The 26,385-nt window shown below is 34.3% G+C and overlaps 1 protein-coding gene across 1 annotated transcript in view; it reads right to left on the bottom strand.

Moving 5' to 3' along the window:
* Positions 1–672: 672 nt before the first annotated feature.
* LOC114253308 (uncharacterized) overlaps positions 673–26,385 on the bottom strand; it is a 32,066-nt gene continuing 6,353 nt past the window's right edge. The window contains exons 2-8 of the mRNA XM_028188141.2: positions 19,885–20,090; positions 17,748–17,886; positions 10,629–10,778; positions 7,895–8,038; positions 3,006–3,104; positions 1,783–1,920; positions 673–1,549 (exon numbers count right to left, since the gene is read on the bottom strand). Coding sequence (XP_028043942.2) covers positions 1,050–1,549; positions 1,783–1,920; positions 3,006–3,104; positions 7,895–8,038; positions 10,629–10,778; positions 17,748–17,886; positions 19,885–20,090 — 1,376 coding nt within the window. The 3' untranslated portion in view covers positions 673–1,049. The remainder of the gene's footprint in view (positions 1,550–1,782; positions 1,921–3,005; positions 3,105–7,894; positions 8,039–10,628; positions 10,779–17,747; positions 17,887–19,884; positions 20,091–26,385) is intronic.

Raw genomic sequence — 26,385 nt, forward strand, 5'->3', positions numbered from 1 at the left:
TGAATATGGAAGTCGTCGTGGCCTAAAGGATAAGACGTCCGGTGCATTCGTATGTAGCGATGCACCGGTGTTCGAATCCCGCAGACGGGTACCAATTTTTCGAATGAAATACGTACTTAACAAATGTTCACGATTGACTTCCACGGTGAAGGAATAATACCGTGTAATAAAAAATCAAACCCGCAAAATTATAATTTGCGTAATCACTGGTGGTAGGACCTCTTGTGAGTCCGCACGGGTGGGTACCACCACCCCGCCTATTTCTACCGTGAAGCAGTAATGCGTTTCGGTTTGAAGGGTGGGGAAGCCGTTGTAACTATACTTGAGACCTTACTTATATCTCAAGGCGGGTGGTGCATTTACTTTTTAGATGTTTATGGGCTCCAGTAACCACTTAACACCAGAAAAAAAAATTGAATGTTCGAATATATTTTTTTTATCTATCTGAATATGCGTCGCTTATTATCCCTATTCCACGGTTCCGTCGAAGTTCCCCTATTTAGCTTCTTGAGTGATAGCCGCTGGAATCTCCCCTAATTTCCATGAATAATAACGTCGACCACGCAACCATTACTGAGCATTTTTATAAAAACCATTCCATAACTGCGGTTAATGACCCACTCATTTATTTTTCTTGTGCATCAACGAAGCTAAGTTATAAATGAAACACGATTTACGATCTTTTTTATTTCATCAACATTTTACATCGATTTAATTTTACTTTCGTGTGTACAGTATGAATTGAGATAAGAGAATAAAAAATTCACAGTGCAGATACATGATAATAACAATATAATATAGCATTTGAGAACATTTTCGTGCTGTATTTTTTTTAAGTTATTATATTTAGAATCGAACTCAAAAAAAAACGGTGTTAATAATTAGAGAAAAATACAAACTTTATTCAAATAAAGAATCCATTAGTTTTATTTACATTAAAATCTTACCGCACTATTTTCGAGTCCACCGTAGCTTTTCAAGCCCCGTCATCTGTAGACTCTCCTATTTAAATCACATGATTGTATTTATTTTTCCGAGATATTAATTCATCATAGCTCTTGTCGCCAACCGTAATAAAATTGCGAATTGGAATCAGTTCCGAGACATCTCGGGCTGAGCAATTCAGGTGTACTTTGTTCCTCTTTACATCTACTTCTAGTGAATCTAGCATCTATGTTTCTAGATTGGGAAGGCATAGTTTCCATATTACCATACATACTAACGCCTGCACATGGATATACTGTGGAGAGTGGTCTCATGGCTCGTATAGTGTTTCTGGTTACACCATCTCTATACACCATCATGTCTGGATGCAACGGATCGTAGAAGGTTCCAGATATATGACTGACGTCAACGTCGTTGTCCACGTCCGAGGCAATGTCGCTGAACACATTGGGTGCTTCAGTCGAAAACATATTGCCGTTTTTTGAATTGTTTTTTTCTTTTCTCGTTTTATAACAGTAGAAACCAATAAATATGAGTATGCATATAACAATAATAGTGATTGTTAAGCCTGTATACATAAAAATGTTCGGGTTCAATATTGTATCTGAAAGAGTGAAAAATTTAGGATGTTTGTTTATTTATTGTTTGGAAATAAAGTATGAATACACAATTGCAAGCCAAATGTCTTGAGGCATAAGATCTAAAACTTTCATCATAATAACGATTTTTCTACCCTTCAAACTGAAACGCCAATTTTTTCGTTCAATCTCCCTACATTCAAAATACATCTTTAAAACTTCTTAATGTTGTTAGTCTGTATTTATTTGGAGCTATTACCTGATCCTTTTTGTAGGGGGATTTTAGTAGCACGTACTGTAGTCTCCTCAATTTTGTCCAGATCAATGGTCGGTTCTCCAGCGGGTAGTTGTACTGCCGACCCGGTGCCGGGCTCACTGAATTTTTCTCCAGCCTCTTCTGTTAATTTTATTTATTTATTTATTTATTTATTACAAAAACATACAATTTTAATCATAATAACAAATATTGAAACGATGTTATCTGCTGTAGTCATAGACTGTGTTGCAGATAACAACAAAATTGAATGATACGATCATGTTAATACAAATAAAAAATTTCTTATGGCACCCTGGTTATGCACGACTATTTTACGTGCATCACGAAGATAGTCTAAGACTTATCATGTACCTTAAAAGGTTTCCTAGTGGATGCAAGTAAGATTTAGTAGAAATGGACTTTGAATTAGGTCAGAGTCGTAAAACAACCGATACACGTATTCCCAGATCGTAGAAATGAAAATACACGGAAGATACCCTAAAACCTAACTTTCATTGGAATAAAATCTCAAATAATGGTATAGTATATTCTTTAAATGCAGCTGAATGGCCTCGAGCTAGAAGAAATCATTCGTGAACACTTACTAAGTACATAAGCATCAGAAAAATTGGTACCTGCCTGTGGTATTCGAACACCGCTACAATCGCATCGCAAGAATACGAAAGCACGGGGCATCTTATCATTTAGGCCACAATTACATCAAAAAAGAAAGAAAGAAACGATTAACAAGAAAAATATTTTTTCTGGTTCACGTCCGTCGTAGACATAATTAAAACTACTTTTACGATTTGCGGTTACCAAATATTGCGAGTAAAGTGTGGTGGTATTTTTCCACCACATACCATCCACCACCTGTAGTAAAGACGTAACCGGAACCCATTCATCATCTATAGTAACTCTGCACGGGTAGGAGTCACCGACCAACAATTAGTGCTCTAACAATAAAGACCTTCAGCTATTCATACAGTGATTAAAACAGGTTTGGATAATGATCGAGGGGATATTAGAAGGTGACCCCTCTGATGTGGCAAAGCTCTTAAGGTCTATTTTCAGTATCGAATTATTGAATACTCATACCTAATCCTAATATTCTCATATTCGAAAAAGCGTTATGTGTGTTCAAGATTTAAAATATTCGAAGCTTAAAAACATTTGGTATGACAGCTTTTTTATCTCAATAGAGGTTTTAATTTTTTTTCACTCACCAGATTCATCAAACAGATTTCCATTTTGGACATTGTCTTCGTCGATTTCGTCTCTTTCCATTGCGCTCTCATAGCGTTCATTCAGAACACCTAAAGGCACTGAAACATAATATATAAAGTTAAAAACCAGCAAAGCATTTTCCGGTAATGGCGTACTATCATCGTCTACATGTGTGAGCCCGAAATTAACACTGCTCTGCTCATTCCTAGCGTGAAGCATAATATGTTCTGACTTGAAAAGTTCGCAATTCTTTCAAAATTATGCATAAAAAGGTTTTTTTCCGATCTTTTAATCAAGTTCAGAGCGAGCTAAATACAAACATTTAAAGTTTATGTGTGGTGCCTTATAACTAACTATAACACTCGAAATGATATATAAAACTTCGTTTTACAAATAAATTATCCGTTGTAAAAGGATTACACTCTAGAATAAATTGTTTTTAAATTCAGATTTTAAGTATGTACGGAGAAATATTTCACGTAGGTAAAGATGTGGTTGCTAATGGACTATGAAGGGCCATCACAAACACAACTGTTACATAACTATTTTTTAATCTCAGAATCCACTTATTGCATGTGGTTACCGAAGTCTGTAGATATCACTAAGTGAATACCGCCACCAATCCTGAGACTAGGTTTAGCTAAGACTTAACTGATAAAGACTTAACTGTAGTCATAACAACAGTCAAATCATTCGAAACGGAACGAATTACTGATTTGCGGCAGAAATAGGTAAGAAAGAAATAGGCAATTATCTACCAAATTACGAATTACAAAACGCCCTTGCAACCTGCAAAATAAGACAATGTTGAAACAAAAAGTTGTCTTAAGAATTACCTTGCATAATATTTACTTTACCGTATTGCACATTTTTTTTTTTTAGATTTTACATTGCGAAAACAACAACAACACGAAATTATGTGAGATAGTAAATACGACAAAAAAAATAACACGGTGCATACAGTTGCGATTCTCAAATCTAAAACTCGCAAAATCATGTTCATACAATCTGCTGTGTATTCTGATATAATTCCACATTCAACATTTCAGCTCCGCTGCTCACTTTACTGAGCTTTCCGAAAATGAGGTTGTTCATATGCATCTCCTTCTAGTTATGCAAATAACTGAGGACCAACTACTTAATGTTTCTGCTGCACCATCCTAAGTTTGAAGACTGCAAATGGCTTAAGTTTATTTAATGTTAATGCTACGTTTGAGATTTTTGGCCGTTTACTATGTGACGGTATTCGCTCAATATTTAGGAAGAGGCATTTTTTATTGCCAAGCAGTTACGTATATCCTAATTATTAAAAGGCATTGCTGTTCATGATCTTTGCTTTCCAAATCAACCAACGAATGTGTTCATTTTTCATTCTTTCGCCGCTTCATGAGCTCTTAATACAGAGTCTTTCGAACCCCAATAATTCTCAATCAAGATTTCTCGTCTACAACAACTCTTTTTTCAAATACCTTCGAGAATATTCTAAAAAAAGAAACGGGCGAATTTTAAAAATAAGAAACACGAAATCTTGAAAACGTTGATGAAATTTTTAAATCCTCATAAAAGATTTCCAGTCCCGTGTGGAAAAAAAATATATGAGTAATTAAAACAGGTCAAAACACTTTTCTTTTTAAGATTATTTTAGGGTTTTTCTCAACTTTAATTTATGAATTTAATGTAAGAAATGTTTAGCTTCAGACCTTTTTTTAATTTAACTTATTTTGTTTGGTAAATAAACTGGTTTCTAATTATAGAAAATCGACTAGGCCATCCTTATAATAATATATTTCATGATTTAAGACGAGGGTAAAGTATGGAAAATTAATTTAGATATTAAATGTAACTAGAGGTCCCGCAGTAGTCGAAATTCGACTATAATTAATTGGAATTGTAAGTTTGTACACTATTATGATTGTATTTTATACTTCTATAATCACAAATTTCGCCAAGGCCACTCTTTTAAAAAAAATATTAATATAAAGACAAACAATATTTAATCCATAGACCTATATAGTAGGGACACGACATATTGTTCTATACGTACAATTGCTTATATAAATAGCACCCATTTTGAAGGCACACACATAAACATATATCTATCTCGTTCTTACTCAGCACTTTAACTCGCAGGAAAACAATATAACAGTATTTCAGTGCGTACATAAAATGAAACATGAATATACGTAAATGTCTCCGTCTCCGTCTAATGAGGCCGAAAATCCGCCATGTTTAGCGCGCCAAATGTCATTGTCACGTCAGTTCGGCCGTCTGTTTTGGGTTGTACATTATTTATTGACTTTGATATCGATTTAATATGATTGCTTATATAATTTTTTTTATTTTATCATGCTTAAAACATACAAAAATAATAATTAAAACATATTTTATAGGATCTCAAGAAAGTCGTCGGAACTATTTAAATAAAATAGTTTTATAACACTATTGTCAACTCGTTAAATATTTAATAATTAAGTGATTTTAGAGAGGAAGTCACAAGGAATCACGTTTGTAATTTTATTAACGAATAAATGTTCTGTGGGTGTTTTCGTTTTATCAGGCGGTCCCTTGATAAGTTTAAAATTTGAATCACTCTCAAGTGAGAGTGATTCAAATGGTGCGGCGTACCTTCCTTGAGGTGCGCTGCGGTAGTGTGTTACGGACTTTAGAGTCAGCAAAACAATTAAAATAGATTGTAATAGTCTAAGAAAAACACGTACTCAAAATACGATAACATTCAGCATGCTAGAAATGGGCAGGTGGCACTGCACTACGCCATATCTTTATGTTTTGCGGCAAACGACAACTTCATAAAATCAGTGTAGCAAATTTTAAAAATCGTCATATCGTTTACTTGGCATATTTGAAGCACGAACTCGTCTTAGATTTCACATAATATCTAAATCACATCATCTTTGCACATAACAATATACTTACTTCCTATTAAAGTATAAATTCTACAAATACATTCACTCAACAATATTTAAAATAAAATGAGCCAAGAACGTTTATCGATAAAACCTACTAACATTAAAATCTTCTGGGCAGCACTAAAACCGCCATGTTTTGTGGCCAGATGACGTCACAGTGGCACAAATTTTTTGTTGACGTTTCATTTCCATATGTTTCCTACTTCAGTGATTTAATCTATTCCCAATTTGACCCCAAACGTCAAGAACAAATGTTTGACAATAAATAGTATACATGAGTGTGTGCGTCAACTACATGGTATGTAGTGTGTGTAATGTTTTCTTTATTAATTTAATGTATCTTATATGCACTAATTAAAAAAAAATTGGCATTGTGCACTTCTTCTCTATATTCTCTATAAGTGTGGAACATTTCATACTCCTCCGTCCGAGCAATTTTCGTAAAAAGGGATACAAAGTTTTTGCTTCGCGTATTAATATTTAGATTAGTAGAAAAAAGGAAAATAGCCAAAACGTTGGGAAGATGAATTAAAGAGTGTAGTCGGCCCGCATTGGAGTCGAATGGCCAAAAATAGAGAATATTGGCAATCTTTAGAGGAGGCCTTTGTCGAGAGAAGGCTGTTTTGTAAACCACACCGAACGTCGAACGGAATACTTGATTATAAGTTGAATTTTAATTTAATTTATTATTAAGTTATTTATTAAGTTAGTAATTAGTAAGTAAAACAGCAATAAAGGCTTATTATTATTATTAAGGTATTGAAAATTAATTTAGATATTAAATCTAAATAATATAAATATTATTTTAGAAATTTAGTATTATAAATAATATAAAAAAGTATAATAGAAAATATGTCATTATAGAAATATTTCGAGTTAGGTTATATATCTGTTATATACTTATTTTCCAGATACCTAACGCATAAAGATAAATCGTGTTAATGGACTTTCATTATTTTTCCATTCCACAATATTTCACACATTCCACATTCCACAATAACTTCATTGTGCTTTTAAAGCTATCTAAGCTTACAAACCAGAACAAGTGATTGTTTTGAGATAGATTAAGAAATACTTCAGATAGGCAAAGTACTAAAATAGACAGGAGCTGTTAGCAGCAACTCCAAAATAGTAAACATAGTGACTGGAAGGTACAGGCGACTTATAACCCCACACGAGTAGGTACCACCACCCAACCCATTTCTGCCGCGAAAACGCCTTCTGGTTTGAAGGGTGAGACAGCCGTTATAGACCTCATGTCTCCAAGTGAGTGGCAGCATTCACGTATCGATGTCTATGAGCTCTGTAATCGCTTAAAACCAGGTGGGCTGTGAGCTCGTTCACCCATCTAAGCAATAAAAAAGCTTATATTTTTCTCTGATTAATAATCGAAAGTACTATTATTTTATTTATGTATGAAATCGAGGATAACGTCGTGGCCTAACGGATAAGACGTCCGATGCATTCGTGTTGAGCGATGCACCGGTGTTCGAATCCCAGGCGGGTATCAATTTTTTTAATGAAATACGTACTCAACAAATGTTCACGATTGACTTCCACGGTGAAGGAATAACATCATGTAATAAAAATGAAACCCGCAAAATTATAATTTGCGTAATTACTGGTGGTAGGACCTCTTGTGAGTCCGCGTGGGTGGGTACCACCGCCCTGCCTATTTCTACCGTGAAACAGTAATGCGTTTCGGTTTGAAGGGTCGGGCAGCCGTTGTAACTATACTGAGACCTTAGAACTTGTATCTCAAGGTGGGTGGCGCAATTACGTTGTGGATGTCTATGGGCTCCAGTAACCACTTAACACCAGGTGGGCTGTGAGCTCGTCCACCCATCTAAGCAATAAAAACAAAAAAAACAAAAATATTTTAATTAAATTTGAGTATCTAACTAACTTGAACCATTAAGGCACCACACATTGCCAGATTGACACATAATGTTTATACTAACCACAAGCATAAACGATTTTGAGATAAGGTGTCGTATGCGGTTTGCAAGTAGATTCAAAATTCCTTGCGTTTACGACGATTTGACATCTTCTCCGCCCGAGACATATCTGCATTACCTTCTCAACAGTGTACGGCGCCGAGCATTCTGTAATAACTGATTTATTAACAATTTTGTCCCTAGAATATCACGATCGGTTCGAAAGCCTAGTCTACATCGTACGGCCAGCATACCATGATTTTTTATTCGTCTGTATTCTCAATATAATCAGTTCTTGATGTCGTTGCGGCCTAAAGGATAAGACGCCCGGCGCATTCGTATTGAGTGATTCGACTGCACCGGGTTCGAATCCCGCAGGCAGGTTACAATTTTTGTAAAGAAATACGTACTTCACAAATGTTAACGAACGTTGTACACCTTACCTATCTATTTCTGCCGTGAAGCAAAAATGCGTTTCGGTTAGAAGGGCCGCCGTTCTACTTTCAAATTGAGACTTAAAACTCATGTCTCCGTTGTCAAATCCGTTGATATTTTAAAAGATTTACTTCGGACCTTAATAGTAACCAAGCAATAGTAAAATATTTACTCCAAGCACGGGCCTTAACAGTAACCAAGTAACAAAATAATTTAATAAACATCATTCCCATTACTTACGATCACCTGGTTTCATGGTGAACGTCGTTAAACTTAATGCGTCATATTCAAGGGATAGGACCGAATAAAGTTTCTGGACTGGCCAAAAACTTTTCACGATCATGTGTAACTTTTTACGATACGACCTCATTGATGGCAAACAAATTAAATATTAAAGTTTACTTCAACGGCTTATTTGGAGATTGGCAACATTTGATCCAAATTTAGTAAAGAGGACGCTAAATTTGAAAAAAAATATTGGTTGAATGATTTTTTTGGCTAATGGTATTTTGTTTGTAACCCCGTTTTTTTTTTTTGATTTCTTAAACTATCTCGATTTATTTTGAAAATTAATACTGAAATATTAGAGTACCAGCGTAATATACTTTTTTTGGAGTGAACTATTTAGTTATATACAGTGGTGATTTATATGAAAATGAATAAATACACGTACACTATATTCTGGATTTCAACGGTACTATATTATAGGGATAAGCACCCGGGAGGGGTTGCAACATCCACCAAGAATCTAACACGAGTATTTAAGATAAGACCTAACCCCAAATCCCACTGGCGGGTCAGAAATTTGAGAACTAAATAATAAAATAGGTAATGAATAGATTGGGGATACGGCTAATAATTAACTACAAAATAAACAATTTACGATCTGATATGCTGTCGGTATTTCGTTCAAAACCACATTCCCGGGCAAGGGTAATATTTAACGCAGACGAATTCCAAACACGAAGGACCTCATGTAAATACGCAAAGAATCCTGTGACGTCATCGTCGTATTTAGGACAGTGACACACTTCGTTGGGACCACGTATTAACATTTTTAGGATGACAGCGTGGCTTATTGCATTTTTGGGTGTTGTACCTTATAAGGACGAGTCGGATACGCGTCTGAATTTAAAATGAAACCGGACTAGTCGTTTCCTTTTTCGATAACATTGTTATTTATGAATCATCATACTGTACTACTATATACTATGTTTATCTATAAAGTACATTTGGGAACGTATATTTTGCCTAATTTCTGTGTAATCTGTCCCAGTATAAGTGCAATTTTTTCCCATTTTTAGGAAAAAGTCATTAAAAAGCTTTGTGTAACGAAAATAGAATTTCATTATTTTTTGTAAGAGCTGACAATAGATAAAATCCGCTATGTTAGAGTTTGTTATTTCCAATTGTCATTTCCGATGCTTAGAATACTTTATAGTTTTCGTGGTCTTTCGTGGTTCATCATCCGACGTGTTTGGATTTGTTTCATCTATGTAGTAGGTTTTAAAATATGAATTATCCTTTCTTTATTTTCTTCTAAATGAAGTTCTGTGATAAGGATTATTTATGGCTGCCCCAACGGCTCCCCATATTTATGGCGCTAAACAACCATTAGTCGTAGTTTTATGATAAAATTAATCGAGCCCATGTTTCAAGGTAGATAAAGGAAACAATGAGCTCTTTAATAGGAACAAAAATATATTCGAGCTTCGGTCTTATATTCGGCCTATATGTTTTTCAGTAGTTACCAGAGCCCATAGTATAATCAACGTGAATGCGAATACCAACTTTTTTAAGCAAACAAATCCGAAATATTAAATACAGTATTCTGTTCTCCCTTTCTATCATCCATAATAATAATTCATTCCGATTCCGATTGTTGCCCACCTCGCCGGAGTGTGTCCTGCCGTCTTCCCAGGCGTGGCAGTGTTTAATACAGGATAATAATAATAATAATAATTCATTTATTTGTATAGAATGCAGGTACAAGTATGGTCTTAGTATAAAATATATTCAATCCCACTACATTCTGCCTGTTGGCATACAAATCTGAAGGAGAAACTTACAGCTAATTTAAACTAGGTATTAAGATAAATTTAAGAATGAGATCACAAAAAGTTTATTATAAAAAATTAGATCTTAATAAGGAGAGTATTACAATTCATCATTTAGGAAATCGGTAACAGAATAATAGCACTTCTTTAATAACAGCGAAGACAGGAGTTGTTTAAATTTCCTTAAGGGCTGATCCTTTATACTATTCGGCAATTTGTTGAATATAATGGGAGCCATACATAAAAAACTTATTATTAAAACTCACTCTCGTCGGGCAGACCCTGTGCTTGTGGACAAGATATCGTCTCATACGGCGTTCTTCCATACTTGGCGTCAAATATTGCGATCCTCGAGTTACGGTTGCAGCTCAGCTTCACAACCTCATTCTCGCATACGGTGCGGCTCCGAAATTCAACTGCAACAAAACATTTATCTGAAGGAATATTCGAGGTGATCACGTCACCTTAATTCTATTATCGCGCTAAAAAAACCAATGGAACTGAAATCGTCTCTACGACCTAATTCAGCTGCGTTCTGCTGCGTAGCCAACGATATCTGCGAGTAACGATCTTTCCTCTACCTTGTTTCTGAGTGCATTTTTTTCTTCAAACAATTATTGAAAACACTGCTCGGCACTATGACAGTACCAATGTTCATAAACGATGACCGTCATCATGTGCTCAGTAAGCTCCTTTACTTTTTAAAGAAAGAAATGTATAGAAATTGTCATGGCCTAAAAGATAAAATTCGCAGTGCATTCAAATGGAGCGATGTTCGAATCCTACAGTTTTTTTTTTTCTAATGAAATACGTACTAAACACATATTCAAGAAAGAATTTCAGGATGAAAGAATAATATCACATAATAAAAATAGAACCTGCAAAAATGTTAATTTGCGTAATTACTGCTTGTAGATCGTCTTATGAAAACGCATATTATAGGAGGTAGGTGCCACAAGCTTTCCTGTTATCTGGAGTGGAGCAGCAGCCGTTGTACTATAGGACTAAGAACTCATGTCTCAAGGTGATTGGCGGTACTTACGCTCCGCTAACCACTTATCATCAGGTGGGCCGTTTCACCAATAGAAACTTTGTTTGTTAGCGTGCTGCTTGACGTAAGAATTAATGCGGTGAAAATAATTATGGTTAAATACGAACTTAGATATAAACTTGGGTAGAGGAAAAAGAAAGTCAAAGCCAGTATATGAATTTCTTTCTCCGTTGTATTGCTTATAGTACCATACATTGATGGCCATTAAACAACTCTGAATGAGAATGTCGGGTCTCGTAGTGGGTGATTAAATTTACGTTGAGATGTTAAATCTGTAGAAGCTATCTTCTAGTCAGACACGTACTACTATCTAGATTACTAGTAATTAGTTCACACAAAATTCGGTCTTCATCTATCTATCCCACTGGCATATACGAAACAGGATAACCCAGGCCCCTAACGCCAAACTATTTACATTAAATTATAAATTGAAATTTCTATTATGTGTTGCTTATACAATTACGCAAATATAACTTCAAGTGATTTTGATGAAATTTAGGAAAAAGAATCATTACTAATATTAAAAATGTGAAAATGTGTTTGTTTGTTTGTCCTTCTTTCACGTCAAAACGAAATCACGGATTCATATTGTTTTTTTTAAAAGTATAGTATTTGGTCAGGCGACTTTATCCGGAAAATCCATTTCATTGCCACGAACTAAACTCACAGATTTCCTTGAAAATGCGGCTGAAGCTGTAGGTAATGGCTACTAATTAACGTTTGAATTAACAGCACATTTACTACTTTTTATAAAATTATTGTACATGATATGACTAGAATCATGCCGGGTATATCAGCTATACTCGAGTGAAACCGTGTAACATTTTTTTAATTTTTTTATTGCCCTTGTGGGCATACGGACATACGGTCCACCTGATGGTGAGTGGTTACCGTCGCCCATGGACTTCAGCAATGCCAGGGGCAGAGCCAAGCCGCTGCCTACCGTTGTCTAGTCATTAGTCAAACCAACAAGGCGATTCCGAAATAAACACGAAATCGGTAATACTTGAACAAGCACAATACGCGATAAATGTATTTATTGTAAGTATCCCAATAACGCAAACCGCATTTACACTATCGCCCTATATTTAACACAAACGACTACAAAACCCTTTCGATCCATTAGTACGTAATCCGAAGCCAGCAATACGATAAAAGCCCCGACTTGAGTGTTTTATCAATTAGCACTCGCCCGAGTTTTATACATATTAAGGATATGTAATGGGTAGTTTAATCGATGGGTCATTATTCAAACAATTTTAATGGCCAATGCTATAACCGGCTAGCACCGACAACTGTTATCGTATTAGTGTGATTTATCTTTCTCATAAACTCATAGATTATGATGCTTTATTGTAAATTGGATTGGACGAAATATAGTATTACCATTCAATACAATGGAGAGCCGGATATATCTTGTTTACCGAATATTAGCTCTATAACTTTAGCGCTTGAACATAGCGTTCTTGTCTGTACGGACCAATTTCGGAAACGGCGACCCGCTTATTGATAGCTACTGTTTAATTTAACATTTCTAAACGTTCATTTTTAAAAGTATTGAAACCAATTAAAATTATTTCGATTACGAGATAAAACAATCAACATTTCAAACATCAAGCATAAGTCCTAAAATTGGATGATAGTTTTAAATTCAATTAGCATTCCTTGTCAATACTTATTAGATTATTTTGTTATTGCCGTCGAATTGTCTATTGAGACAAAGACTTCGTGTTCCAAAGAGGATCGCACAACTAATCTAATCCAAGGACCTTGGGAACGAAATTCTTAAGCTCCGCGACACATTTATATAGAATCTATTCGAAAAATTATTGATTTTAACTGTTAATCAAACTTGAGCTTAGTAGCTATGGACAAACCTTTCCTTTTTTAAACTATTACACATAAGAAAAAGTTATTGCTGTTGATTGAGGATACGTAAATTATTTTAGCTAATCAATTTGCGAATTCGCATTATACAGAATGTATTCGAAAAATTATAAGATTGTAACTGTTAATCAAACTCTTGAATTTGATAGTTATGGATAAACCTTTCTTTTTTTAAACTATTATACATAAGAAAAAGCTATTACTGTTGATTGAGGGTACGTAAACTATTTTAGCTAATCAATTTGCGAATTCGCATTATACATAATGTATTCGAAAAATTATAAGATTGTAACTGTTAATCAAACTCTTGAATTTGGTAGTTATGGATAAACCTTTTTTTTTTAAGCTATTATACATAAGAAATAGTTATGGCTGTTGATTGAGGGTACATAAACTATTTTAGCTAATCAATTTACGAATTTGTATTATACAGAATGTATTCGAAAAATTATAAGACTGTAATTGTTAATCAAACTCTTGAGTTTGGTAGTTATGGATAAATCTTTCTTTTTTTAAACTATTATACATAAGAAAAAGCTATAACTGTTGATTGAGGGTACGTAAACTATTTTAGCTAATCAATTTGCGAATTCGCATTATACAGAATGCATTCGAAAAATTATAGATTGTAACTGTTAATCAAACTATTACTCTTGAGTTTGGTAGCTATGGATAAACCTTTCTTTTTTTAAACTATTATACATAAGAAAAGGCTATTACTGCTGATTGAGGGTACGTAAACTATTTTAGCTAATCAATTTGCGAATTCGCATTATACAGAATGTATTCGAAAAATTATAGATTGTAACTGTTAATCAAACTATTACTCTTGAGTTTGGTAGCTACGGATAAACCTTTCTTTTTTTAAACTATTATACATAAGAAAAAGCTATTACTGTTGATTGAGGGTACGTAAACTATTTTAGCTAATCAATTTGCGAATTCGCATTATACAGAATGTATTCGAAAAATTATAAGACTGTAATTGTTAATCAAACTCTTGAATTTGGTAGTTATGGATAAACCTTTCTTTTTTTAAACTATTATACATAACAAAAGACTATTACTGTTGATTGAGGGCACGTAAACTATTTTAGCTAATCAATTTGCGAATTCGCATTATACAGAATGTATTCGAAAAATTATAAAATTGTAACTGTTAATCAAACTCTTGAATTTGGTAGTTATGGATAAACCTTTTTTTTTTAAGCTATTATACATAAGAAAAAGCTATTATTACTGTTGATTGAGGATACGTAAACTTAGCTAATCATTTTGCGAATTTGTTTCGTATTACCAAAGCTATCGGGTTTTTTTTTTCTTATTGCTTAGATGGGTGGACGAGCTCATAGCCCTCCTGTTGTTAAGTGGTTACTGGGGCCCATAAACATCAGACATCTACAACGTAAATGGGCCACCCACCTTGAGATATAAGTTCTAAAGTCTCAAGTATAATTAAATACAGTCAAATCTAAAATTAAAATTTTGAATTCCGCAACACTAAATAGAACAATGATTAATTAATTGGCAACCCTCATCGCTAATCATTTTCACCTTTAGACATCAAAAACGTTGTTGCACTTTCCTTAGTTTAGCAAGTCATTACATTAACGCTCGGTCACTTACCACCTTCCTGCAAGTTTCGTAATGAGTGCCGACCGGCCGGCCGGGCGCACCTAGGCACTCCTGCACCACACCCTCGTGCATTGACCCCGGAAATTTATTAACTGGACATAAATCACGCCAATACACTTGCAGGAGCCCTCATAAAAACACTTACGTCACGTTTACAACGAATCGCATTCCCCTCATTTGTTTTCGTGTCGGTCATTGTCTCGAAATCTCTTTGAAAACAATTAGATTTTTTGTTTATTTTGTATTATCTAATATATAAAATTCTCGTGTCACAATGTTCGTTCCAATACTCCTCCGAAACCGCTTGACCGATTCTCATGAATTTTTTTATGCATATTCAGTAAGACTGAGAATCAGCTACTATCTATTTTTCATACCCGTAAGTGATTAGGGTTGTCCACCCCTAACATTTTTTTTATTTGGACATTTTTTTTGTTATAATGAGGTATTATGTGGTTGAATGAGGTTTTGTTATTTTTATTATATATTCCCTCATCGTTCACAGCACTACATACCTCTTTCACTCATTTACCACATCCTTACACACTTACAATAAGTTAGTTATTTTTCTACACTAGAAATTCCCTAGAAATCTTATATATGGCAAAACAATGTTTGCCGGGTCAGCTAGTATATTATAGATTTAATTACTACTAGCCGTACTCGCCCGCTTCGCTGCGCATTTAAAATTAATATTACTATTTATTGTCATTATTATTAAGGAGTCCAACACTCATATAAATATTAGCCTATCCATTATGTATATGTATTTTCTACATGGATACCAAGTTTCAAGTTAATCAGATGCATGGTTCAGTAGTTATAACGGAACATCCGTAAAAACCATTGTAGATATATATGTTAGTATAGATGTTGTTTATGCTAATCATGTTTCATGTCCCGACATCATACACATTAATATGATTAACCATTTATCATGTGTCGAATTAAATTTAATTCTCAATTTAACATCGTATTGTTAGCTTTGCGTTTATTCGTATATTTTGCTTATGAATGTATGCTCGATTTTCCTTAAGGATAATGATAATTATGTATACAATACATTGAGTCAAATAGTCATATATATAAGTGACATCTTACTCTGTTTAACTTAAAAAAATTAAATTATCTTCTAAATGGAAAATTTTAATTTATACGTTGACCTCAGCTCGTACCTCATACCTCATACAAAATTGCAATATCTGTCCTTAGGGAAATTACCAAAAAAAAACATTATGATGTATGCATACCTAATAGGTTACTTCTAGAAGAATACACGCAATTTGAAAATTTCCCTTGAAATTTCTTGTCTCTAATCTAACACGACAGATTTGATTTGGCATGCCAGAGTATTCATAGTTTAAATTTAAATTAAATTTAAATTAATTCGATTTTCCGTTCGTATATACCGAATATAGTGCCGACTGAAAACAAATTAGTTATAAATTTAATAACGGCTTCAAACAGATTATGTAATTTGGTGTTTGCGTGAAACAGCTAAATGGCACAAAAGAAAATGTTCAATAACTTGCCACTAATGGGCTTGACGACTAACTGTACTCATAAAAGGGGAACATCATAGCGACACATTCAGCATAATGTCTCCGCGTCGGGAAAAAGCTATGAATTTAAAAGCATTATTATTTTCACGTGCGAACATTGAACATATGTTCAGAATGTTTTTTTTTTATATGTTGTTTGCTTAAATGTTCATTTATGCCGTTTGCTTATAATAGACGGTCAGATTTGCAAAAAAAAAATGCTTCCGTTTGCGTGTTTATTATGTTTTATAATGAATGCTTAATTTTAATTCGAATTCGTTACTTTTGAAATTCGCTAACAGTTTTCAATACGGTTGTTCAAGGAAAGATGATGACGTTAAATTAGTAGTATATTTTATAGTGATTCTAAATTCAAATTATAAGCACAATTATACATCTCGTTTAGGTTGGTAACCATAGTTTTTTTTTAATCGGTTGAAAACAAGACGGCCCTCCTTCCTACATTGGCATGGCAACACTCACACTGACAATTGTAAATATTATTACTGACAAACCATAAAGCAAATTTATAGAAGACTCATAGGTTTTATTTATATAATTCACTTATGCCGAGTGTTTTCACGTCATAACGAGAGAAGTGAATGAAAATTTAGAGTGTCAAATCAAGTGCTTAAGGTTGAAGAAACCATAATCAACTAAAGAACCTAATAGTATTTTAATCGGTAAATTTAGTCTAAATGACGAAGTAGTATTAAGGGTATTTTCGTGTAAGCGATACGACTTTCGAATACTGGAAAACATTATCTCATTTCTCATAAAAATTTATTCAATGATGTTCTTAATAAATATTTTATTTGAAATCATAGCAGCATCGAGATGTATACAGTATCATTCAATTAAAAAAAAATCTCTGCCGCCATTCTTACAAATCTGTTATTAAATAAAGTTGTCGTATTGAAAATACGAGCTCGAGTTTCAAGTTATTGTTCATGTCGTAATGTCTATGGATCACACATCAGGAGGACAATTATCCCGTTCATCAATCTAGTGCAACAGAAAATAAGACATGGACATAAACACACAAATTTACACAGCCAAAATTTTTTTATTTATTGCCTAGGTGTGTGGACGAGCTCACAGCCCACCTGGTGTTAAGTGGTTACTGGAACCCATAGACATCTACAATGTAAATGCGCCACACAAAAATTCTAATACATACATACATATTATGTTTCACTGGAAGTTAAGCTTCGTGTTGACTGCACAATTTTGGCAAGATATTTATTTAGCTATTCGATGACACTACTTACAAGGCCGACATTTGTATGCCATTTCAACATATTTTCTCGCAGAGGGGCAGGGATCCGCTAGTCCTGGCTTCAGCGTCGTACTGAAGATGCACTGGGACTTCTTCTGGCACTCCTGAACTACAGTTTGTAGAAGCGAATACTGAAACAAAGTGGATTGTACAGACGTAATTTCAAGCCCTCAAATTATTATAACGTTTTTTTTTATTGCCCTTGTAGGCAGATGAGCATGCGGCTCACTTGATGGTGAGTGGTTACCGTCGCCCATGGACTTCAGAAATACCAGGGGCAAGAGCCAAGCCGTTGCCTACCGCTTAATACTCTCCACGAGCCTTTTATAGTCATGAATATAAAATGAAAAATTCTGTGTTGATTTTTTAAATCTTGAATTCGAAGTTAAGTTAGGTTACCTACCTGTAAACCCTATAATCGAAACTTGGAAAAGTTCCATGAACCAAAACTCAGGATCTAATTCAAATTTCGACTGACAATTTCGTTGTCCGTCATGAAGAAGCTTAAGCCATTCGAAGCTTCGGAAATTCTAAAATTAAAACAATAAACTCGACACGGAACCGTAAAGTTTTAATTGTATCTACGAATCTCGAAAACCGTAAAGCTTCAAGTCAACTGAAAGTCTCTTTTCATTTTAATACTCATGATGAGCGACTCGAACTTAAGGATCTAAGCTTAGTTTCTATTGCATCGAAAGCCCATCCAACCTACCCTATAAACTGGAACATATAAATTATTCATGTCCGAAAAAAAAAAATTAATGAATAAATAAATTTATTGTGTATTTCTAAATTAAATTTACAAACTTTTACTGGTGGTAGGACCTCTTGTGAGTCCGCGCGGGTAGATACCACTACCCCGCCTATTTCTGCTGTGAAGCAGTAATGCGTTTCGGTTTAAAGGGCGGGGCAGCCGTCGTAACTATACTTGAGACCTTAGAACTTATATCTCAAGGTGGGTGGCGCATTTGCATTGTGGATGTCTATGGGCTCCAGTAACCATTAAAACCAGGTGAGCGGTGAGCTCGTCCACCCATGTAAGCAATAAAAAAAAACTTAGTTACTGTTCTCCAACTCTCGCAAGTGTCATAAAATGCGAATACAGAATTCATTTGAGTATCGGCAGTAGTATTCTACAAACAGAGTCCGATCCCGCTTTTGTATACGGTTTGAAAACACAACCCAAACAATGGCTTCACATAACCACGTGACTTATGAGGTTTGTGACCTCGGGTAACCCACTCATCACTAGACGAGGACTTAAATTAATCTGTTCATCCAAAGCAATTGAAGACATGAGTGGATGAAAGGGCTAAGTGCCATTTTTTATATTTTTGATTTTTTTACATTTAATGAAGGTGTTATGTGCCTACAAACCATATTAGATCTTAAAACACCGGGATTAAAGGCTATTTTTAGAAATTGCATGTAATGAAGGAGTTATGTATGAGGAAAAAATATTGTCACGTTGAATGAAAGTGACATGGGCGCTTAACGTATTCTTAACTTTTAAATGTTTCCAAATAATAATACTCTGGAGTGGATGAAGGAGATATCTATAAGCATAAGCACGTTTACGCTATAATATCTCAAAAATAAGTAACAAAAGTTTATTACCCGTTTTCTCAAAATTAACAAATTCTATTATACTAGAGGTCCCGCAGTAGTCGAAATTCGACTATAATTAATTGGAATTGTAAGTTTGTACACTATTATGATTGTATTTCATACTGCTATAATCTCAGATTTCGCCAAGATTACACTATAAAAAATATTAACAAAGACAAACAATATTTCATCTATTCTCAATTTGACAACAGACGTCAAGAACAAAAGTTTGACAATAAATAGTATGCATGCGTGTGTGCGTCAAATACATGGTATGTAGTGTGTTTTCTTTATTGATTTAATGTATTTTTTATGCATTATTTTAAAAAAATATTTGCGTTATGCACTTCTTCTCTATATTCTCTATAAGTGTGCAAAATTTCATACTCCTCCGTCCGCGCAATTTTCGTAAAAAGGGATACAAAGTTTTTGCTTCACGTATTAATATATAGATCCCCTTCGTCCACTCACGTCTTCAATTAAAAAAGTGATAATTTGGGTTTTGGTATTAATTAGTATACCTGCATAGAGTTTGGCCATTTGCATTTCTTCTCCCCTTCCGTGCCTATCAGCGTAGTCTCCGCCACACAACCTTGGTCTTTCGGCGCAGCATTCCCGTACTGTGCGACTTGAATGCTGATGGACGTTCCCCTGGGACAGGCCAAGGACACTTGCTCATCATCACACACCGTTCGATGAACTGTCTTGAGAGTGTCAATCAGCAGCGCTGTAGAAGAAAAATATAGTGCAATAATCTTTTTTTATTTTTTTATGACTTTATAATTTAATGTTTATATATATGAATATATTTGTGTATAATATATTTGTATATAATATATATGTATATAATATATTTGTTGTATTGTGAATATATTTGTATTATTTAATGTTTCTACATTAGCTTTGGGCCTGCAGCTAGGCCTTAACTCCGAACTACATTGTATATTAAATCGATCAGTTTCAGATCAGCAAAGTATTTCGATACCGAATTTCATTAAAATCGACTAATTTCTTGGATGTGAAAGCGTAACAAATAATTTCGTATTGTTATGCTATGCCCCTCACACTAGTACCTAAGTCATATATCAATTCTTATAAACACATAATGAACTCAAACTCTTAGTTCTTAAGTACTAAATCATTGTTGCTATATAACATACTTATTTTTTTATGTTATTAAATCATATGTATATTGTTCACTTTACATAAAATCTTCATTTGTAATTAGAACATTAATTAATATATATTCCTTTCACATTAGCAATATCCTGTCATTTACTAACTGTGTCGTTATGGATTCTAAATGTTTATCAAAAAGGTTCATAGTCTAAATGATTTATTTACTAATTGCTTAGTAAATACTATTCGTGTATAAATTCACTTTCTCCTTGTTACTTAGGAGTTCGATATCAATCTTCAAGCTTATAACATCCTTACTCTGTCCGTGTAACATTAGATTTTTGTAAAGGTTATATAAATTCAGTGTGTATTAAAATAATGTTTTTTTAAAACTACAAAGCCGTTCACCATGTAACAGTATTATTTATGTTGTTTCTATGTAATTTCTAACATATAAATATTAAAGTTAATCACTAAAATATTTTAATGACGATAAAATATGTCTAGAGGAGGCCCTTGAGACGTAAAGTATTATTATAATAATAAAGTTTATTTAACTCTTATTAATAAACGGCTTAGACCGTATCTATATCTATACTAATATTATAAAGAGGAAAGATTTGTTTGTTTGTTTGTTTCGAATAGGCTCCGAAACTACTGGACCGATTTGAAAAATTCTTTTTCCATTAGAAGCCGACATTGTCCCTGATGAACATAGGCTACTTTTTTTAAATTTTATTTTATTTTATTTTTTTGGTTTCATGTGTGTTTGAATGTATCCGAAGCGAAGCGAGGGCGGGTCGCTAGTGTGAATATAAGACATCGTTTTGCTTGCTTTTATTGTTATTTATGAATTAATAAATAGACAAAAGCTTCGACATTCAATATTCGCAGCGCCATAGGGGAAGTCGTGTGAAACAATGGTCGAAAGATAACGGTTATAAAAGGTGCTTATAACTCTTCACAGATAACTACTGTTAGGGGGGTCGAAATGTATATTACATACTAACGTTATGTCTATAAAATGATGAGATTGCGCATTTTCGTCTCTCAATATTCATTGCTATTTCACGCCATTTCGTGAATAATTTGTATTGAATATTAGAACGAAGAATATTAAAATTCTAAAATCAGAAGTGACTTTTGTTTTAGGGCTTACTTAGGTTTTTGTTTGTTTATTTGTCTCAAGTATAGTTACAACGGCTGTCCCATCCTTCAAACCGAAACGCATTACTGCTTCACGGCAGAAATAGACAGGGCGGTGATACCTACCCGCGCGGACTCACAAGAGGTCTACCATTTCTGATCTTGCCCTCCTTCGGGTACCATTTAGTGAATAAATTAGTCTACCTGCCTCCAAAGGCTCAATTAAGCAACAAATGTTTTTTAATCATTTTATGTTTTTTTTTTTTTGAAACAAATGTATATCCGAAAAACAAACCGTCCAAATTGAAAAACACCTATCGAATAAAACAATATTTGTGGCTCTGTTTGCTTATTCCTTCCTTATTCCTTCGCATGTCGCTTATCTGACTGAAATGGAACTTAATAAAATTTCCTTTCAGACTTTCTATGAGGTTCTTAAAGACGCTAAAATTTTCTTTACTTAATATTTTGGGTTTGAAGCGTATCAGTGTTCAAGCTTCTTATTACACTGTAAGGATGGACCAGCTCAAGTCGACCTGGTGTTTAATGGTTGCCCGAAATCTTAAATAACATAACGTGTATGCGTCTTCTCATCTTGAGACATAAGGTTGAAGATTCAACTGTATTATATGACGACTGATCCATCCCTCAACTCGGCCAGCAAAAATAGAGCTCACAACATCCCTTCCATCAGATTTAATGATTTTTATTTGTTATCATTTATTATTGGATATACGGACTGTTTTTCGATACACGATGATATTCCTTTATCATGGAAAACATTCGTGAGCACGTGCTGGGCGTACCTATACTACAATAAGTATATTTCCTTGAAAATTTTACACGTTCTTGCGAGATTTAAATCCTAAGAAATATTTTTTTTTTCCAAAAAACTAATTGAAAATAATAATTCAAAATAATCAATAGAATTAAAGATATAATTTCATTGATCAATATATCGCCTCAAAGCCAATTTGGCTATCAACGAACTACAGTAATATCTGAAAAATCAAACTTTTCGTCAATTTCATTATGCGTGATTATTCCTAATCCAAAGATTCCTAGAACAACAAAGCAAACAAACATTGGAGTCCTTAACTCCATTTATTAATGAAATCAAAATGAATACAATACAATATAAAATTATATATGTTGGCGCACGTCAGGGATGGCTGAGCGGTAGGTTCCGTCATCACTGGTATTTGGTTGAACTCAGTTTATAAAAAGTCAATAAAACCTTTTGAATAATAATTATTGAAATTCAACACACACAACTTTCACAATGACAGGATAAACCGACAGTTTCGTTGCACATACCGACAGACCGACTGACTGACTGACTGACTGTCAGAGACTCACTGACTGAGACGGACGGAATGACTGTCTGACACGGAATGCCACGACTCTGTCCACGTACCGCCATTTTATACTGTGGCGTTACGGAGTCTACCCTTCATTTTGTGATATTTATCAAAATAACATTTCATAATTTAAAAATAATAATCAAAACCACCGTCTTAATATTACTAAAAGTCGTTATCCACAACTAAAAGTCGTTATCCACGACATATATTATATTATAATTGTTTATAACAGAATAATAATAAAGCTTTTATACGAATTCAATAATAGGTGAAAATATGAGGGGCTTTTTCATTGAAATGGTCCTTGGAAAATTCATATTCAACAATTGTTCTAAAGCCACGCCGTATTCTCTCTCAATAAATTTACTGAACTGCGAATCTCGTGTAAATTTCAAAGCTGTTTATTTAATACATTTGAACTATGTACACACTGGCGGTAGAATGGAATAGGAAACCGGATCAACAGGGCGGCTCTTATTGTTGAAGTAGTTATGGCATTATGTGTGACGTCATTTGGGGTTAAATGTATGACTTGCTAACCCCAACCTCTGTCCATCGTATAGTAGCCATAGGCACGTTCCGACCTCATCAATACGATAAATGTAATTCTTGAGAATAAATTTACAAATCATTCTGACAACAAACTAGGGCTTGCCTGTTTGAGACCATTAAATGTTTTGCTTTAATTACATTACTCCAGTTATTACTTGAGCTTAAACAATATAATTACACATTTCAGGATTCTTATTCATAATTCACTGTGCACACACGTAAGTTCCTAATGCATGTTATGAAGTAGGTCACCCATTAGCCGTTTATAACAGCCTCCATTTAATTAAGCGTATATATGAATGTGTATAAATAGGTAAAGTAAAGTTCACTGTTTAAAAAGCATATAATCAATTATAACACAGCACCGTTTTTGGGTTTAGATGATTTATTTATTTAAACGGATAAAGTAAGTCACGAGCCACCTGACGCTCGAGTGGTTACTGTAGCCCATAGACATCAGACTGGCGAGAATCAGTTTATTATTGGTGGTAGGATCTCTTGTGAGTTTGCGCAGGTAGGTACCACCACCCTGCCTATTTCTGCCGTGAAGCAGTAACGCGTTTCGGTTTGAAGGGTGGGGCAGCCGTTGGGACTATACTTGAGACCATAGAACTTATATCTCAAGGTGGGTGGCGCATTTGCGTTGTAGATGTCTATGGGTTCCGGTAACCACTAAACACTAGGTGGGCTGTGAGCTCGTCCACCCATCTAGGCAATAAATAAAAAATAAATAAAAGTCACCTTGAAACGTGAGATTCAAACCTCAATTTGACTTTTCAAATTCGTTGAAATTTTTGAAATAATTAGCTTGTTTTGAATATAATACATTTTTCAACAGGGACCAGTGAAGTACAAAACTTAGGGTTCATAAATCTAAAAATCTCAACAACCATTTTAATTACTTGAGTACGACGCATATCTTTTTAATTTCGCTATATCTATCGTTAGGTAAACAGCTTTTTTAAATTTGAGTGGTCACAAAATTAGAGCATTGTTAATTGATGGATTTCACACAAGGTGAGACAATAACATGAGCGGTTCCCTTTGCCGCACCCACTCGGCTATTAATTAAAAACGTGACGGGTGCGAATTCAGCCCTTTCATGTTCGTGACTTAGTGAGACCCTAACAATGGGCTCGTAAAGATGTGGACTGAAGTAATTTTAGTCAAGCCGCCAAATTTAACTAATTTATACGCACTTCATTGTGCAAAACTATAGTAGAAGACAACCCAAATTCTGGTAGTAAGTACAATGTGGACACATTTTTCAATGTTTGTTTTTGTTTCTTGATTAGAAGCAGCTAAATCTCCATATGACAATTTTAAAAAAAAGATCACGCCTACCAGGTTCACGAATTATAAAATAAATGAAGACACAAAATCTAACATTGATTTACAACCATCACATTACAAACTGAATTTAATACTAAACTTGTACTAAAATAAATCAAATAGCCCATTTTCTTCTTGGTACTATTCATAACCGAATTTAAAAATTCATTTTTTTAAGCTCGCTTATTAAAATAGTTGATAGTCACCACGACCTGTAGATTTTAGCCATTGTCATGGACACAGCTAAGCCAAATCCTAGGTACCGCCATCCACAGTGCGACATGAGATCAAAATAGGTCTCAATTTCACAACTATACCACCCCTCAAACCGAAACGCATTAGTGCTTCGCAGCAGAAATGGGCAGGGTGCTGGTACCTGCCCGTGAGTATTAAAAAGAGTCAATATCATAAACATTCATTTCGTTCATTTCGTTAACATTCCATTTGCAGGCATAAAAAATCATAAAGAACTAGCTGGCCCGGCAAACATTGTCTTGTCATATAAATTAGTTCTAGAAAAAATAAATAACCTAGATACCGACTGCAGCGCCATCTGCCGGGCTGATTTGTGAATCTACACCATCCAGGGTGCCACCTAAACGCATACAAAAAAATTCATTCAAATCGGTCCAGCCGTTGAGGAGGATTTCAGTGACAAACACACGCACAGAAGAAATCTATACTAATATTATAAAGAGGAAAGATTTGTTTGTTTGTTTGTTTCGAATAGGCTCCGAAACTACTGGACCGATTTGAAAAATTATTTTTCCATTAGAAGCCGACATTGTCCCTGATGAACATAGGCTACTTTTTTTTAAAAAAAAATTTATTTTATTTTTTTGGTTTCATGTGTGTTTTAATGTTTCCGAAGCGAAGCGAGGGCGGGTCGCTAGTGTATGAATATATATGATTTCAAATTAAAAACATTATTAGATTCAGTTGTTAGACACTACGGGACAGTCACAAAGGGTATACGGGTCTAATTAAGTTATCACAATGGATGTAAATAACTGTCGCACAACAGGACTCTGCAAACAGGTACGCTTACAATTAACGGCTCCTGAGGTCGAAAGGTTAATTAAGATGAACTTTAAATGAGGCGATTAGGAAAATTAAAGATAGATAGAAAGATTGTTCAAATGAGATAGAAATTGTATTAAGTATTAGTGTTTTCTTCGGTTTTCGCGAATCATAGACAATTTTAAAACTACTTTTGCGGTTTTTATCTAAACTGAGCTTTTTTATTGTCATTAAATTATTACTGATGTTTCGAATATCTTTATTACGACAATGACAATTATATTAGTAACGCAGGAAATAATGTAATGTCAATAAAAACTCGAGATTAAATCGTAACAGTATTTTAATTATAACTGTATTAGTCAACTGAGATTGCAAAATCAGATTATTCTTAGTTTTGTTTCATTCATACATCGTTGCTCAAGTTGAATAGTAATCTTAACTACTGTCCCGCCGGAGCCAGGTTCGATACTGATCGATTGAGCGATC

Source organism: Bombyx mandarina, chromosome 17, assembly GCF_030267445.1.
Source record: "Bombyx mandarina strain Sakado chromosome 17, ASM3026744v2".
Classification (NCBI taxonomy): Eukaryota; Metazoa; Arthropoda; class Insecta; order Lepidoptera; family Bombycidae; genus Bombyx; species Bombyx mandarina.